Source organism: Ahaetulla prasina, chromosome 1 (assembly GCF_028640845.1).
Source record: "Ahaetulla prasina isolate Xishuangbanna chromosome 1, ASM2864084v1, whole genome shotgun sequence".
Taxonomy (NCBI): Eukaryota; Metazoa; Chordata; class Lepidosauria; order Squamata; family Colubridae; genus Ahaetulla; species Ahaetulla prasina.
Window position 1 is genome coordinate 14,430,685 of NC_080539.1, and position 14,209 is coordinate 14,444,893.

General features: G+C 46.2%; 1 protein-coding gene across 1 annotated transcript in view; it reads left to right on the top strand.

Moving 5' to 3' along the window:
* The window catches only part of SGSM2 (small G protein signaling modulator 2), a 164,075-nt gene that overhangs the window by 129,081 nt on the left and 20,785 nt on the right, over positions 1 to 14,209 (top strand). Inside the window, exons 14-17 of the mRNA XM_058164260.1 lie at positions 95 to 159; positions 7,994 to 8,139; positions 10,828 to 10,956; positions 12,716 to 12,892. Coding sequence (XP_058020243.1) covers positions 95 to 159; positions 7,994 to 8,139; positions 10,828 to 10,956; positions 12,716 to 12,892 — 517 coding nt within the window. The remainder of the gene's footprint in view (positions 1 to 94; positions 160 to 7,993; positions 8,140 to 10,827; positions 10,957 to 12,715; positions 12,893 to 14,209) is intronic.

The following is a 14,209-nucleotide window of genomic DNA, read 5'->3' on the forward strand; positions in this document are numbered from 1 at the left end:
GGGTGGGGTGAGAAATGAGGAGCAAAGACAGTTGTTGGTAGAATAATTGTGTTTGAGGCATGTATTCTGATTGTTGCTTTTCTCCCCCTAACAGAACCCCTCTAAAACTGTTGTGTGAAAGTATGAAGAGGCAGATTGTTTCCAGAGCCTTCTATGGATGTAAGTTCTGTTTGTGAGGCTGGATCCCAGCTGGGCATCAAACTAACTGCCTACTACACCTGGTGTGCCATCCAGGCAAAAAAGTCTATAGAAGGGCTCAAAATGAGGAAGTTGGTGGACAGAGCAGAGGTTGAGAAATGACTCAAGTGTTGGAGGAGGCCTCAAGTGCAGAATTAGCCTTGAATCCTTGCATAGCCGCAAATGATCCAGAACTGACATCCCTTAAGCCAGTGATGAAATGTAAAATTTGTTACTACCGGTTCTGTGGCGTGGCTTGGTGGTGGTGAGGGGTAATGTGGGTGTGGCCGAAGAGGTTGTAGAAAAAATGCTTTTAAAAGGTTCTGACGATCCCAGCTGAGCTGTGCAATCATCAGAGACTTTTTTTTTAACTTTTAAAAGCATTTTTTGGCCAAAGAAAAAATGCTTTTAAAAGTAAAAAAAAAAACCTCTGATAATCGCACGGCTGAGCTGGGCATGGGCCAGGGGGGCAGGGATTTTTTGCTACTGCTTCTCTGAACCATCCACCGCCATCGCTGCCGGATCAGGTGATCCAGTCCAAACTGGGAGCATTTCACCCCGCCTTAAGCTCTATATCTATCTGTGCCCAGGTGAAGGCTGGCATTCTGAGGAGGATTCCTGTATAATAGGCTAGATATAATAAAGTAGTTGACTTGACTCCTACGTGTGGGGATCTCGATTGCTTGCAACTGACAACAACCCAAGACCAACGTCATCCTTTTTATTATGTGTGTTGACATCGAACACCCATGGAAAGCAGGCGAGGGTTTGTACCTCAGTGCTCTGTCCACCATCTTGCTAATTTTGATCCTCCCCTTCCTCACATGGACACCGCTGTATTTGAGTGCACCATTTTTATTTATGAAGAAAATGTATATGACCGCCCAATTCACTCACAATGATTCTGGATGGCTTAAGAAGTAAAATATAAAATCCAATAAACCTCCACCCCTATGGTGGCAAGGATCAAATCAATCACTTGATGTTCTCTATATCACCTTGGGGTCCCCAGGCCTGCTGGCAAAATCAGGTCTTCATGGCTTTTGGAAAGAGTATAAAGATGGGGGCCAAAAATTATTTCCACAGGGATGATGTTCCACGGGGAGGGAGCTACCACAGAGAAGGTACCGTGTTTTTCGGACTATAAGATGCTCCAAAGTAGAAGAAGTTTTGAGGGAGGAAAATAAGAAAAAAGCTGATTGGCGGGTGGATCGGCCTCCCGGAATAACCCCAATCAGCTGTTCCCTGAGGTGAATTTTAGCAACAGGTTCATTGGTTGTGAGCTCTGTGCCTTGCTTTTTCAGAAGCTTCATTTCGGAGGCTTTTTTTCTGAAGCTTCGTTTCAGAGGCTTTTTTCAGCCTCTGAAACCTCCGTTTCAGAGGCTGGACAGGGCTACATTCAGAGTATGAGACGCACCCAGATTTTCACTCTCTTTTTTTGGGTGAAAAAGGTGCGTCTTATACTCCGAAAAATACGGTACTTCTTCTTGGTCCCATTAGATGGACTTCCCTAAGAAATGGGACCTGTAACATACCATGTTTCTCAGAAAATAAGACTGAGTCTTATTTTCTTTTAGACTTGAAAATAAGCACTTGGGCTTGTTTTCGAGGCGGTCTTTTTTTTTTTTTTTGAGGTGCCGTAGGCCAGACTCGGTGAGCTGGACATGCTGTGGATGCACCGTCGCCTCCATTCCAAACCTTCAGCGTTCAGAATGGAGGCTTTAATGGGAGGAAAATGGGGAGGGTTTTTTTCCTGCCTGTCATCCATTCCTCAAGCTCAGCACAGACTGAGGGAAGGATGGCAGGCAGGAAAAAACCCCTCCCCATTTTCCTCCCGTTCGCCAAAACACTTCCTGCGAGCCTCCCAAAAAGAGGGGAAAAGCAAAGTAGCTGGTTGCAGAATTGCCAGCTTCGGGGAAGCAGCCCAACAAGCAGAAGTTGCCCAGAAAGAGAAGGGCAAAAGCGGTATTTGCACTGCCCCAAGGGGACAATGGGCTGCAGCTGCAGCCGCATAGTTCCCCCTCCCCACGCCCACACCGCCACTCGTGCTGGCCACGCCCCTCCCCTGGGCTTATTTTCAGGGTAGGGGTAATATTAGGCCCAACCACCCCCAAAAATTAGGGTTGGGCTTATTATTGGGGTGGGTCATGTTTTCGGAGAAACACGGTATTATGTCTCCCCACTCTGGTGGGTCAGGTACAGTGGTGGGTTGCTCCCGGTTCTGTCCGATTCTTTAGAACCGGTAGTAAAAGCGGCGGGAGGCTCTGCCCACCCACCCGGACATCATAATTGATGATCTACGATGCTCAGAAGCTTCCCTGCACTCCCGTTGCAAACCGGTAGTAAAGGTAAGTAGAACCCACCCCTGGTCAGGTAGATGAAATGGGAAAAGACGGTCCTTCAAATAACATTGCAGCTTTCTATCAGCCCCAGCCAGTATTATTGTTGGATGGTCAGGTTGAAAAAAACACAGCTTTGAACAGGCCCAAGGGCATGGGATTTTGCACCTAAAGGACTATATATTTATTGGCCTTCAATTACATCTGAATGGCACCAGACTGGGTAAAAACCAGGGGTGAAATGCTCCCGGTTCGGACCGGATCGTATGATCCGGTAGCAATGGGGGCAGATAGTTCGGAGAACCGGTAGCAAAAATCCCTGCCCACCCCCCCAGCCCACGCCTCGCTGTTTCTCTTCTCTGTCCCTGAAGCTCTCGGTGGTGATATAGTTGCAAACGGCCTTAAATGACTGCTGCGGCGCTTCAGAGGCTGCACTATAGCTGATCAGCACTGTAGGCGGCTAGTAGACCAGTGCCTCTATTTTTAAAGAAGGTAGACCGGTGCGCTCCCAAAAAAAGACAATTAGTAGACCGGTGCCTCTATTTTTAAAGAAGATAGACCGGTGCGCTCCCAAAAAAAGGCAATTAGTAGACCGGTGCCTCTATTTTTAAAGAAGGTAGACCGGTGTGCTCCCAAGTTTTGTATACTTTGTTTATTATTTTTATTATTTATTATTATTGGCCATGCCCATTCAGTCACCTGACCACCAAACCACGCCCACCAACTAAGCCACGCCCACAGAACCCCTCGGGAAAATTTTTAGATTTCACCCCTGGTAAAAACCGAACTGTAGGCCACATACTTCACAGCCGTTTTGTGTGCTTTTTATGGTCAAAAGGGAAGTCTGTATTCGAGAAGATGATGGATTTGAACCTGATCGACGTTATGATGTTTGAATGAATTGTTTTGAGTTTGCTTAGGATTTCATTAAAAATCTTCCTGGTCTGTAGCCATAGGAACTAATCTTCATATTGGTAATGATCAGAACATTTTTTTAAAAACGTCGGAATATTTCAATAGAATAAAAGTATACAAAATTAAAAGAGTAAGAAAAAATAGAAAATAAGAACAAAATAGAAAGAAAACTTACGATTTCTGCCCTTTTTATTGAATAATTGTCATCTTATTCTTTCCCCTTTCTTCTTTGATTTTTTTAATCCCCAAAGCCATGAATCATCAATTCAGTCTTTTCTTCTTTCAACAAAAAGTCCATAGAAGACTTCCTGTCTTTAAAAAAAAAAAGTCTTTATATTTTTTCCTTGACTAAACTGGTCAGATTAGCCAAATTTACTCTCCATCAGTTTTTTAATCCAATTTTCTACTGTGGGTATTTCTGAATTCTTTTATCTTTGTGCATGCAGTAATTTTGCCACAGTTACCATCTACAATATTAGTTTCCCATATATCTTTTCCAGTTCATCATTCATAAAATCCAATAAAAATTCCAGTTTCATTTCAATAGTAATCTGCAGCATCCTTTGCATCGTTGTGCAAGTTTGCACCCAAAATTTCTTTGTTTTTTTCAGAAATCCACCATGCAAGATAAAAGTTTCCCTCTTCCTTTTCATGCTTCCAACTCTGGTTTGCTATTTCTTTATCTAATTTTGACACTTTAACTGATGTCATATACCTGTGATGTAGGGGTGAAATGTAAAATTTGTTACTACCGGTTCTGTGGGCATGGCTTGGTGGGGTGGGGTAATGTGACTAGGTGGGCGTGGCCAGCTTTTTTTCTTTTTCTTTTAAAAGCATTTTTTCTACAACCTTTTCGGCCAAAGAGGTTGTAAAAAAATGCTTTTAAAAGCCTGTGATGATCAGGCAACTCAGCTGGGATCACCAGAGGAAAAAAAGCTTTTAAAGGGTTTTGACGATCCTATCTGAGTTGCCTGATTGCCAGAACCTTTTAAAAGCATTCAGTCGAAGAGGTTGTTAAAAAATGCTTTTAAAAGATTCTGGCGATCAGGCAACTCAGCTGGGATCGCCAGAGGAGCCTTTTAAAAGCTTTTTTTTTTTTTGCAACCTTTTCAGCTGAAGAGGTTGTAGAAAAAATGCTTTTAAAGGGTTCTGACGATCCCACCTGAGCCGCGCGATCATCAGAGGCTTTTTTTTTACTTTTAAAAGTATTTTTTCAGCCAAATAAAAAGTGCTTTTAAAAGTAAAAAAAAAACTTCTAATGATCGCGCGGCTCAGCTGGGGTGGGGGGTGGGGGCAGGGATTTTTGCTACCGGTTCTCCCAACCACCAGCCACCATCGTTACTCGATTGGGTGATCCGGTCTGAACCAGGAGCATTTCACCCCTGCTGTGAGGTGAGCCTATGGCACGCATGCGTGAAGTGGCATGCAGAGCCATGTTGCCTGGCATGCGTGGCGTCGCCCGTTCCTCTTCTGGGTTTCTGGTGCGCATGCGCGTCCGATGATCAGTTGCCCTTTGTGCGTGTGGCAGTGCTGGAAACCGGAAGAGCTAGTCTTCCGTTTTCTGGCGTGAGCATGTGTACTGGCCAGCTGATCGGCGCATGTGCATGGACGGCAGTAACCAGAAATACATTTTCCGGTGTGCGCATGCCCCCTGGGCAGCTCCTGTTCCCGGTTGCTTCCCAGACAAGCGCGATGTGCCCCCTGTTTGCCATCACTATCATATGCCAACAATACCTCATTTTATAAAAGTTATTTTGTACATTTTGACACAATGTAAATTTATATCAGCTTCCTACGTTTTTAACCGTACGCCCATATTTATATGATAACCAAGATTTGCAGCTCGAGAATAATGGAAATTCTGTGCTGCAATCCCAGCCCTGATGACCTCTTTTCCACCAGAATTCTGCAAGTTTCATTTATTACTTTTTACAAGCTTGCTGACAGCCAGGCCACTCATAGAGTGTGCTATAAAACACACAAAACAAAGTGCTGCTGTCTTGGAGCAATTCCTGGGAAAGCAAGTTGGACTGTGTAAGATCTAAATTTGATGACAGTGGCTAAGGGCATCTGGTGAATTTCAGTTAGAACAATTTCAGTTAGAAGCCCACAATTTATGACTATTCAGTTTAGTGACTGTTCGAAGCTACAAAAGTGACTTACAATGATCTTCTACTAAGGAGCTATGATAGCACAGCGGTTAGAATGCAGTATTGCAGATTGACTTTGCCCGCTGCCAGAAGTTCGATCCTGACAAGCTCAAAGCTGATTCAACCTTCCATCCTTCTGAGATCAATAAAATGAAGATCTAGATCAGCGGTTCTCAACCTGTGAGTCGCGACCCCGTCGGGGGTCGAATGACAATTTGCCAGGGGTCGCCTAAGACCATCGGAAGTATGGGAAGTATACTTGCAAGTCGAAGAATCGCACTCCAATGGTTGACTCCACAAGCAATCACTCCCAATCGCTAGCCTAATCTGGCTTCAGGCGCGATAAAACTTAATAGGGGAGGAGTCTCCGCTTTAATGCCTCCGTCCTCAAGGCAATCGCAAGCAGTTCAGATCGCTAGCCAATACGGCTTCAGGCACGATAAATTAAAAAAAACACAGTTTGCCGCTTTTTTCTCCCTTCTGCAGCTGCTGAGGCGCGCTGAGATCGCTACAAAAATAATTTTACGGTTGGGGTCGCCACATCGTGGGGAACTGTATTAAAGGGGTCGCAGCACTATAAAGGTTGAGAACCACTGATCTAGATTGTTAGGGGCAAGATGCTGATGTCAGGTTCCAAGTAATAAATCCATCGCAAGCAAAAACTCCAAGGCAGGTGGATTCCTCAAAAAATAGCTTTATTGGAAATATCAAATTGGCACCTATCGGGTGAAAACCAACTCTGATGGACCCCTTGGTTTTCACCTAATTAAAAGCAAAAGTTTTCCCCTCAACCCCAAACAATCAGTCACATGGCCCAATCAATGCAGCATCCACTGGTCTGGCGACTTCACTCCTCCTTTCTCCAGCCAGGTGTGAGAATGTCCTTGGTTCCCAAGAGAAAGTATTTTATTTTGACTACACAACCCCAGCTATCTCTAATCCTCCCCTCCCTATCCCTCGGCTCCAGTGTGTCAGCAGCCAGCTTCAGGGTTGACAGCTGACTCTGTAAACAACTTAAAGGTAAAGGTTCCCCTTGCACATATGTGCAAGTCATTCCCGACTCTAGGGGGCGGTGCTCATCTCCATTTCAAAGCTGAAGAACCAGCGCTGTCCAAAGACGTCTCCGTAGTCATGTGGCCAGCATGACTCAACGCCAAAGGCGCACGAAACGCTGTTACCTTCCCACCAAAGGTGGTCCCCATTTTTCTACTTGCATTTTTTACATGCTTTTGAACTGCTAGGTTGGCGGAAGCTGGGACAAGTAACGGGAGCTCACCCCGTTCCGCGGCACTAGGGATTCGAACCGCTGAACTGCCGACCTTTTGATTGACAAGCTCAGCGTCTTAGCCACTGAGCCACTACGTCCCTATTGGAGAGAGAGGGCTTAGAGAGGGCTGTAAAACGCTATGAAGTGGTATATGTCTATTGCTATTACTATGATTGTCACAACATCCCCATGATGACATGGTCAAAATTTTGACGTTTGGCAACTGGCATATATCTGATCTTGTTGATCATTTGAATGTTGACAATGAATCGCGAGCCATATAAAAAACTATAACATCCCTATTGTATGTGATTATGTGATCGCCATTTGCAACTTTCCCAGTTGACTTCCGAGACACAAAATCAACGAGGGAAGCTGGATTAATTTAACAAACATGTGATTCATAAACAGTCGTGTGATTTGCTTAATGACCCCCAACCCAAAAGGTTGCAGAATTGGGCACAAGTCCTTTAACAACTGCCTCACTTAGCAAAGGTGTCTCTGGTCCTGAATGTGGTCATAAGTTGAGGACTGCACATACACTGCCTCCTGTTGGTCAATAAGTCACAAAAATCATACTCTGCTGGTTTGAACAATGAATGCCAGACCTGCTAAATTTTGGTGACCATCTTCAAAGCGCTCCATGGCATAGGGCCGGGATACTTACGGAACCGTCTGCTGCTACCGAATACCTCTCACCGACCCGTGCGCTCTCACAGAGAGGGACTCCTCGGGGTGCCGTCGGCCAGACAGTGTCGGCTGGCGACACCCAGGGGAAGGGCCTTCTCTGTGGGGGCTCCCACCCTCTGGAACGAGCTTCCCCCAGGACTCCGCCAACTTCCCGACCTTCGAACCTTTCGCCGCAAGCTTAAGACACATCTATTTATTTGCGCAGGACTGGACTAGATTTTAAATTTAAATTTGAATTGGTTTTAATGGAGATTTTATTATTTTTATTAACATTTTAATTTTTCGGCCATTTGTAATAAGTTTTTTAATGAATGTTTTTTATTTGTATTTATATGTATATTTTTATCTGGCTGTGAACCGCCCTGAGTCCCTAGGGAGATAGGGCGGTATAAAAATACGAAAAATAAATAAATAAATAAATAAATAAATGTGTGTGTTGTCTTTTCCCCCCACAGGGCTTGCTTACTGCCGTCACTTGTCCACTGTCCGAACTCACTTGTCTGCGTTGGTGAACCATTCCATCATCCCACCAGATAAACCCACAAGTGCTGCAGAGGGACTGACCAAAGAGGTCTGGAGCAAGTACCAGAAGGATAAGAAGGCAAGACTATGTAGAGTAAATATAGACAGCCTGTTGTGTCTCGCCCAATCTCACCACAGCCGGGGCCTGCTTATCTGCTTCCGAACACGGAGGAATGTTCTAGTATGCCTCCCAGCCCCAGCCCTGGCTCCATGCCCAGACAGGCTGAAGAGGAGGAAATATCTCCAGCCCCCAGCTCTGGCTCCATGCCCAGGCAAACGGAGCAACTAGACCCCTCCCCCTCCTCCACAGCATGTGAGCCTGAGGGAGGTCTATTGCCAACAGCTGCCGACTGGAGTGACCCTCGCGTCAGAAGACTTGATAGGCGGAGGCAACAGAAGGAAGGGAGGGGCAGGCCTGGATAAGTGCTGAGTCATGGAGCCACACCCCATGGCCTATATAAAGGATCTGCTTTCTGGCATTCTCTGAGTCAGGCAAAGTCTAAACATATCCTGCTGAAGTCACTTTCTGATCTCCTGCCTGCCCTGAGGACTTTGCTAGGACTTTGGCAGAGTTGCAGAGGCACGCCTGATTCGGATTTCCCTGACCCGGCCGTCAGCGGAGGAGTGGGGCACGACACAGTCCTTGATTGTGACTATTCGTTTAGAGACGCTTCAAAGTTATGATGGTGCTGAAAAGAATAATTAATGGTGGCAATGGTTTGTTCTCCGAGCTTGTTGTTCAGGTTCCGAACATTTCATCAGCAGGCTAGTTGAAGTTCAGTGGATGATGTTACCTAGCCTGGTGACAAGATGTTCAGGAATTGAATGAGAAGCTCGGAGAACAAGCTACCACCAATGTCTGAAATAGTATAGGGCAGGGGTCTCCAACCTTGACAACTTTAAGACTTGTGGACTTCAACTCCCAGAATTCCTCAGCCAGTATTCTGGGAGTTGAAGTCCACAAGTCTTAAAGTTGCCACGGTTGGAGACCCATGGTATAGGGCAGTGATGGCGAACCTTTGATGTCACCACGTGCCCACCTGCATGCCAAAAGTGGCACGTGAAACCATCCCGCGAGGTATGCGTGGCCCCGCTGGCCTTCGCTTGCACGGGAGTGCCGATACCCGGAAGAGTGGTGGTCCGTCGCGCATGCCTGAGCCGGCACCCAAACACCCGGGATGCGCGCCTGATGGACAGCTGGCCATTGCGCATGCGTGTGACGTCAACCCGGAAGTTTGGGTGCCGGCCTGCGCATGCGTGATGGAACTTCGCTCTTCTGGGTTTTGCTACTCCCGTGTGCACGATGGCCAGCTAACTGGCGTGCATGTGATCACAGGAACATGGAATAGGAGCCAGCAAGGCCACACATTCTTCACCGGATAGTTTCGTGTGCCACTTCTGGCACGTGTGTCATAGGTTCACCGGCACTGGTATAGGGTCTCTTGCTTGAGCAGGGGGTTGAACTGGAACAGGGGTCTCCAACCTGGATCCCTTTAAGACTTGTGGACTTCAACTCCCAGAGTCCCTCAGCCAGCAAAGCTGGCTTCAACTCCCAGAATTCCTCAGCCAGTATTCTGGGAGTTGAAGTCCACAAGTCTTAAAGGGACCCAGGTTGGAGACCCCTGAACTAGAAGATCTCCTTCCTCCTTCTATTCTGACTGATTGATTGATTGATCTACCACCTGAGCTATAAATATTTCCCATCATTTCTAAATAATTCAGGATTATCCTGCACTTGCAGTTATTGCGGTATCCTTACAGTCCAATGATTATGGCTTGGAAGCTCGGCAACTGGCTCGCATTTATGAGAGCTGCAGTTGTCCTTAATGGCTCAAATGAAACCTGCATGTCCAGTAGCACTGTATCTCTGAACACAGAACAATGTTTGTGGGGAGAGCGACGCAGCGGAGGATCCTAGAGGTCTTTGGCGCTGGGTGATCAGGGATTTTAAGTAAACAAACGATGCGTATTTTTAGAGGCACTGGCTGACCATTGTGTGCGCTGGATTGGATATAGCTTTCTTTGATCCAGCGTGGATTTCCTTATATTCTTAAGAGGAATCATTCACCGCATTGTATTTCAGCTACAAACCTGTTCTGGATTGCAAATTTCTCCTTTTCTTGACCCTAAATGGAACAATCCATGCATAAGAGGGGACTCATCAGCTTCTTGCTCTCTGCCCATATAATTAATTTTAAGCACTGGGAGGGGAGAAACGGAAGATGTTTTGACTCGCTATCCTGGATAACAAATAGAAATGTCTCCCACTACAATGTTATTTAGCTATGTAGTAGATTTTTATCCTATTTTTATTATTTTATAAGTAACAAGAAAGCAAATGTACCTAATACATTAATACCTTCTCCTATTTTACCCACAGCAACAACCCTGTGAGGTGGGTTGGTTTGAGAGAGAGTGCCTGGCCCAAAGTCCATAAAATGGGACTAGAACTCACAGTTTCCAAGTGATTGGCCCAAGTCACCTAAGTGGCTTTCACGCCTAAGGCAGGGCTAGAACTCACAGTCTCCTGGTTTCTAGCTGGGTGCCTTAACCACTAGACCAAATTTGTTGTACGTTTTTGGTTTTGATCAAATCCTAATTTTACAACTAACTCCATCTAAGCAAATAGCTGTCTTTACCAAAATGAATCCATTATCTTGAGCTATTAAAAAAATGGGGAAGATTTTCCACTTCTGAATTGGCAGGTGTTAGCTAACTTTCCCATAATTTCTTGTCTCAATCTCAATCTCACTTCCTTTCATATTAGAATTACAAGGAATTGGAGCTGCTCCGACAAGTCTACTACGGTGGGGTGCAACATGAAATTCGGAAGGAGGTGTGGCCGTTCTTGCTGGGACACTACAAGTTTGGCATGAGCAAGAAGGAAATGGAGCTGGTACTTGTTTGTCTTCAGTATTTCCAAGAGGGGTTCTACAGAACAGGGTCTCCAACCTTGGCAACTTTAAGACTTGTGGACTTCAACTCCCAGAATTCCTCAGCCAGCAAAGAGGAACTCTGGGAGTTGAAGTCCACGAGTCTTAAAGTTCCCAAGGATGGAGACCCCTGTTCTAGAATTGCTGGCTGGGGGATTCTGGGAGTTGAAGTCCGCCAGGCTTAAAGTTGCCAAGGTTGGAGACCCCTGTTCTAGAAGATGATCATTCAATTTATCGGGAGGCTCAGTAATACGATATACAGAGGGATTCTAGCTTCAGGCCCAGTATTTTGGTTAAAAGAATGAGAGGATGGGACAGACTTCTCCCAATCTCCCTGAAAAACCATTCGCCGTTGCAATAAGAAAATACTGAGCTTTGAAAAGTTCGTTGCCTGGAATTTTGAAAAGCAAAACAAGTGGAAATGTTGACTGTCCCCCTAGACCAGGGCGTTGGCAACCTTAAACACTCAAAGAGCTACTTGGACCTGTTTCCTACAGGAAAAAAAAACACTGGGAGCCACGAAACCTGGGTGGGCGTGGCCAACTCAATGTCACTCACTCCTACCCAGTCACATGACCATGTAGCCACGCCTACCCAGCCACAAAACTCTTCTCTATGTCTCTCCCCCTATCTCCCCCTCTGTGTGTCTCTCCCTCTGTATCTTTCCCACTTCCCCCTCTCTGTGTCACACTGTATGTGTCTATGTCTCTCTGTGTGTGTGTGTGTGTGTGTGTGTGTGTCCCCTCCCTTCAGGTGACCGTTCTCCTGCCCCCCTCCTCTCGTTTGGCTGTGGCTGAGCCGGGAGCGTTTGAACGCACAGGGAGACTCCAGCCTGAAGTGGCAGGAAATGAAGGCTCCGGTACGTGCAAATGTGGCGTGAAGGTAGGTACAGGTCAACTTCGCTCCTGCACTCTCTGGCAACCCTCTTCCCCCTCCTCCTCTCAGGATGCCCGGGACAGCTGTGGGTGAGTTGGGAGCGTGTACAGGTGCGGGGAGACCCTCCTCAAGTGAGCGCCAAAGCTCAGGAAAGGCGCGCATGGGATGGGCAGCAGTTCACTTACGGAGGGTCTCTCCATGTGTGCGCACGCTCCCAGCTCAGCAACAGCCAGCCAGGGGATTACGAGAGGAGTGGGGGGGGAAGTTTAGGAGCGAAGCTGCCCTGTACCTGCCTTTACACCATATTTACACGTAAGGTGGCCTTCGCTTCCTGCCGCTTTGGGCTGGAATCCAAAAAAGAAATAAAGAGGGGCGGGGCAAACCAGTGATGGGACAGGGAGCCGTGGCAGAGGGCCCAAAGAGCCATTTGTGGCTCTGGAGCCGCGGTTTGCCGACCCCTGCCCTAGATTTTTCATCATCAGAACTAGAAAATACACCCAGCATGGTCAATGAAACCGTTAGGGTTTCTGCTAAGGGTCGAGCAAGATTGTCACAGATGATATCGATTAGGAGACGACCAGGCTGAGGCCAAGGGAGGAGTCAAACACGTCATCAGTCACGAGTCCCTTCGCACCCACAAGGGATTGAAGTCCAGTCATCGTGAATTCCTTACCTACCGCAAAATTGCTTTGCCTGTTAGTAGTTCAGATTCTTGTAGGGAGCTTAAGCTTACCGTAAATCTTTCTACCCATTTGAACTGCCTGGATCTCTTGATTGCCCTGTCGCTTGACAGGATCATTCTGTGGAATTGCTAGCCTGAAATAAATTCTTCTCTTCCTTCTTAAGGTGGACGGGGACATTGTGCACCGATACCAGAAGGTGATGAGCGAGTGGAAAGCCTGCGAGGTGGTGGTGAAACTTCGGGAGAAAGAGTCTCAGACGGCCACCAAGTTTTCCTCCGGGAGCAGCATAGATAGTCACGTACAGCGGCTGATCCACAGGGATTCCACCATCAGCAATGATGTAAGACAGGGTGTGTGTGGAAACAATGGCCTTTTATGACTTGTGGACTTCAACTCCCAGAATTCCATGCTGGCTCAGGAATTCTGGGAGTTGAAGTCCACAAGTCATAAAAGGGCCATCATTCTCCACTCCCAGTGTAAAATGATTGGTTGGGTCCATCGGTAAATTTATCACTTTGTGATAAAAAAAAAAAATCTGCAAAGTAAACACCAAGCAGCTGTCATATCCTTCCATATTTTCATGTTTTAGGATTAACCAGGCAGTCTTTGACATACAACCGTTTCTTTAGTGACCGCTTAAGATTAAAACAGCACCGAGTTGCATTTATAAGGTGATCCCCAACTTCCAACAACTGAACCCAAAATTTATGTTGCTAAGACCATCGTTAAGTGAGCTCTGCCCCACTTTATGACCGTAGCTAAGTGGATCACTGCAGTTGTTAAGTTATTAACATGGTTGTTGAGCGAATCTGGCTTCCCCCATTGACTTTGCTTTCTGGAAGGTTACAAAAGGTGACCATGTGACCCCGAAATGCTGCAACCATTATAAATATGAATCAGTTGCCAAGCATCTAAACTTTGATTACAACACCATTGGGATGCAGCAACAGTCATAAGTGCGAAAGATGGTCATAAGTCACTTTTTTCAACTTTGTTGAACAATTTTGTCGCAACTTGTTGAACAATTTTGTTGCAACTTTGAATGGTCACTATATGAACCATTGTAAGGTACGGACTACCTATATCAGGGGTCCCAACCTTGGCAACTTTAAGCCTGGTGGACTTCAACTCCCAGAATTTTCCAGAAGCAAAGCTGGCTGGGGTATTCTGGGAGTTGAAGTCCTCCAGGCTTAAAGTTGCCAAGGTTGGAGACCCCTGACCTATATAACCATCCTAGCAACAGCAACATTTTGGTGCTTGGCAACCAGCTTGTATTTACAATGGTTGCAGTGGGCTCACCATTGGATACTTCTGCTGACTGTTGGCTGCCAGTAGTTCGATTCTGACCGGCTCAAGGTTGAGTCAGCCTTCCATCTTTCCGAGGTCGGTAAAATGAGGACCCAGACTTTTGGGGCCAATAGGCTGACTCTGTAAATAGGCTTGGAGAGGACTGCAAAGCACTAAGTGCAAATGGATGAAGACTATTGCTTAACATAGTGTAAGCCGCCCTGAGTCTTCGGAGAAGGGCGGGATATAAATGCAAATTTTAAAAAAAATTGCTATTGGCCATCTTCCCAGCCAGCTTCTGACAAAGTCAGGGAAGCCAGATTCACTTAAGAACGGCAGCAATTTGCTTAACTGTGGCAAAAAAAAAAAG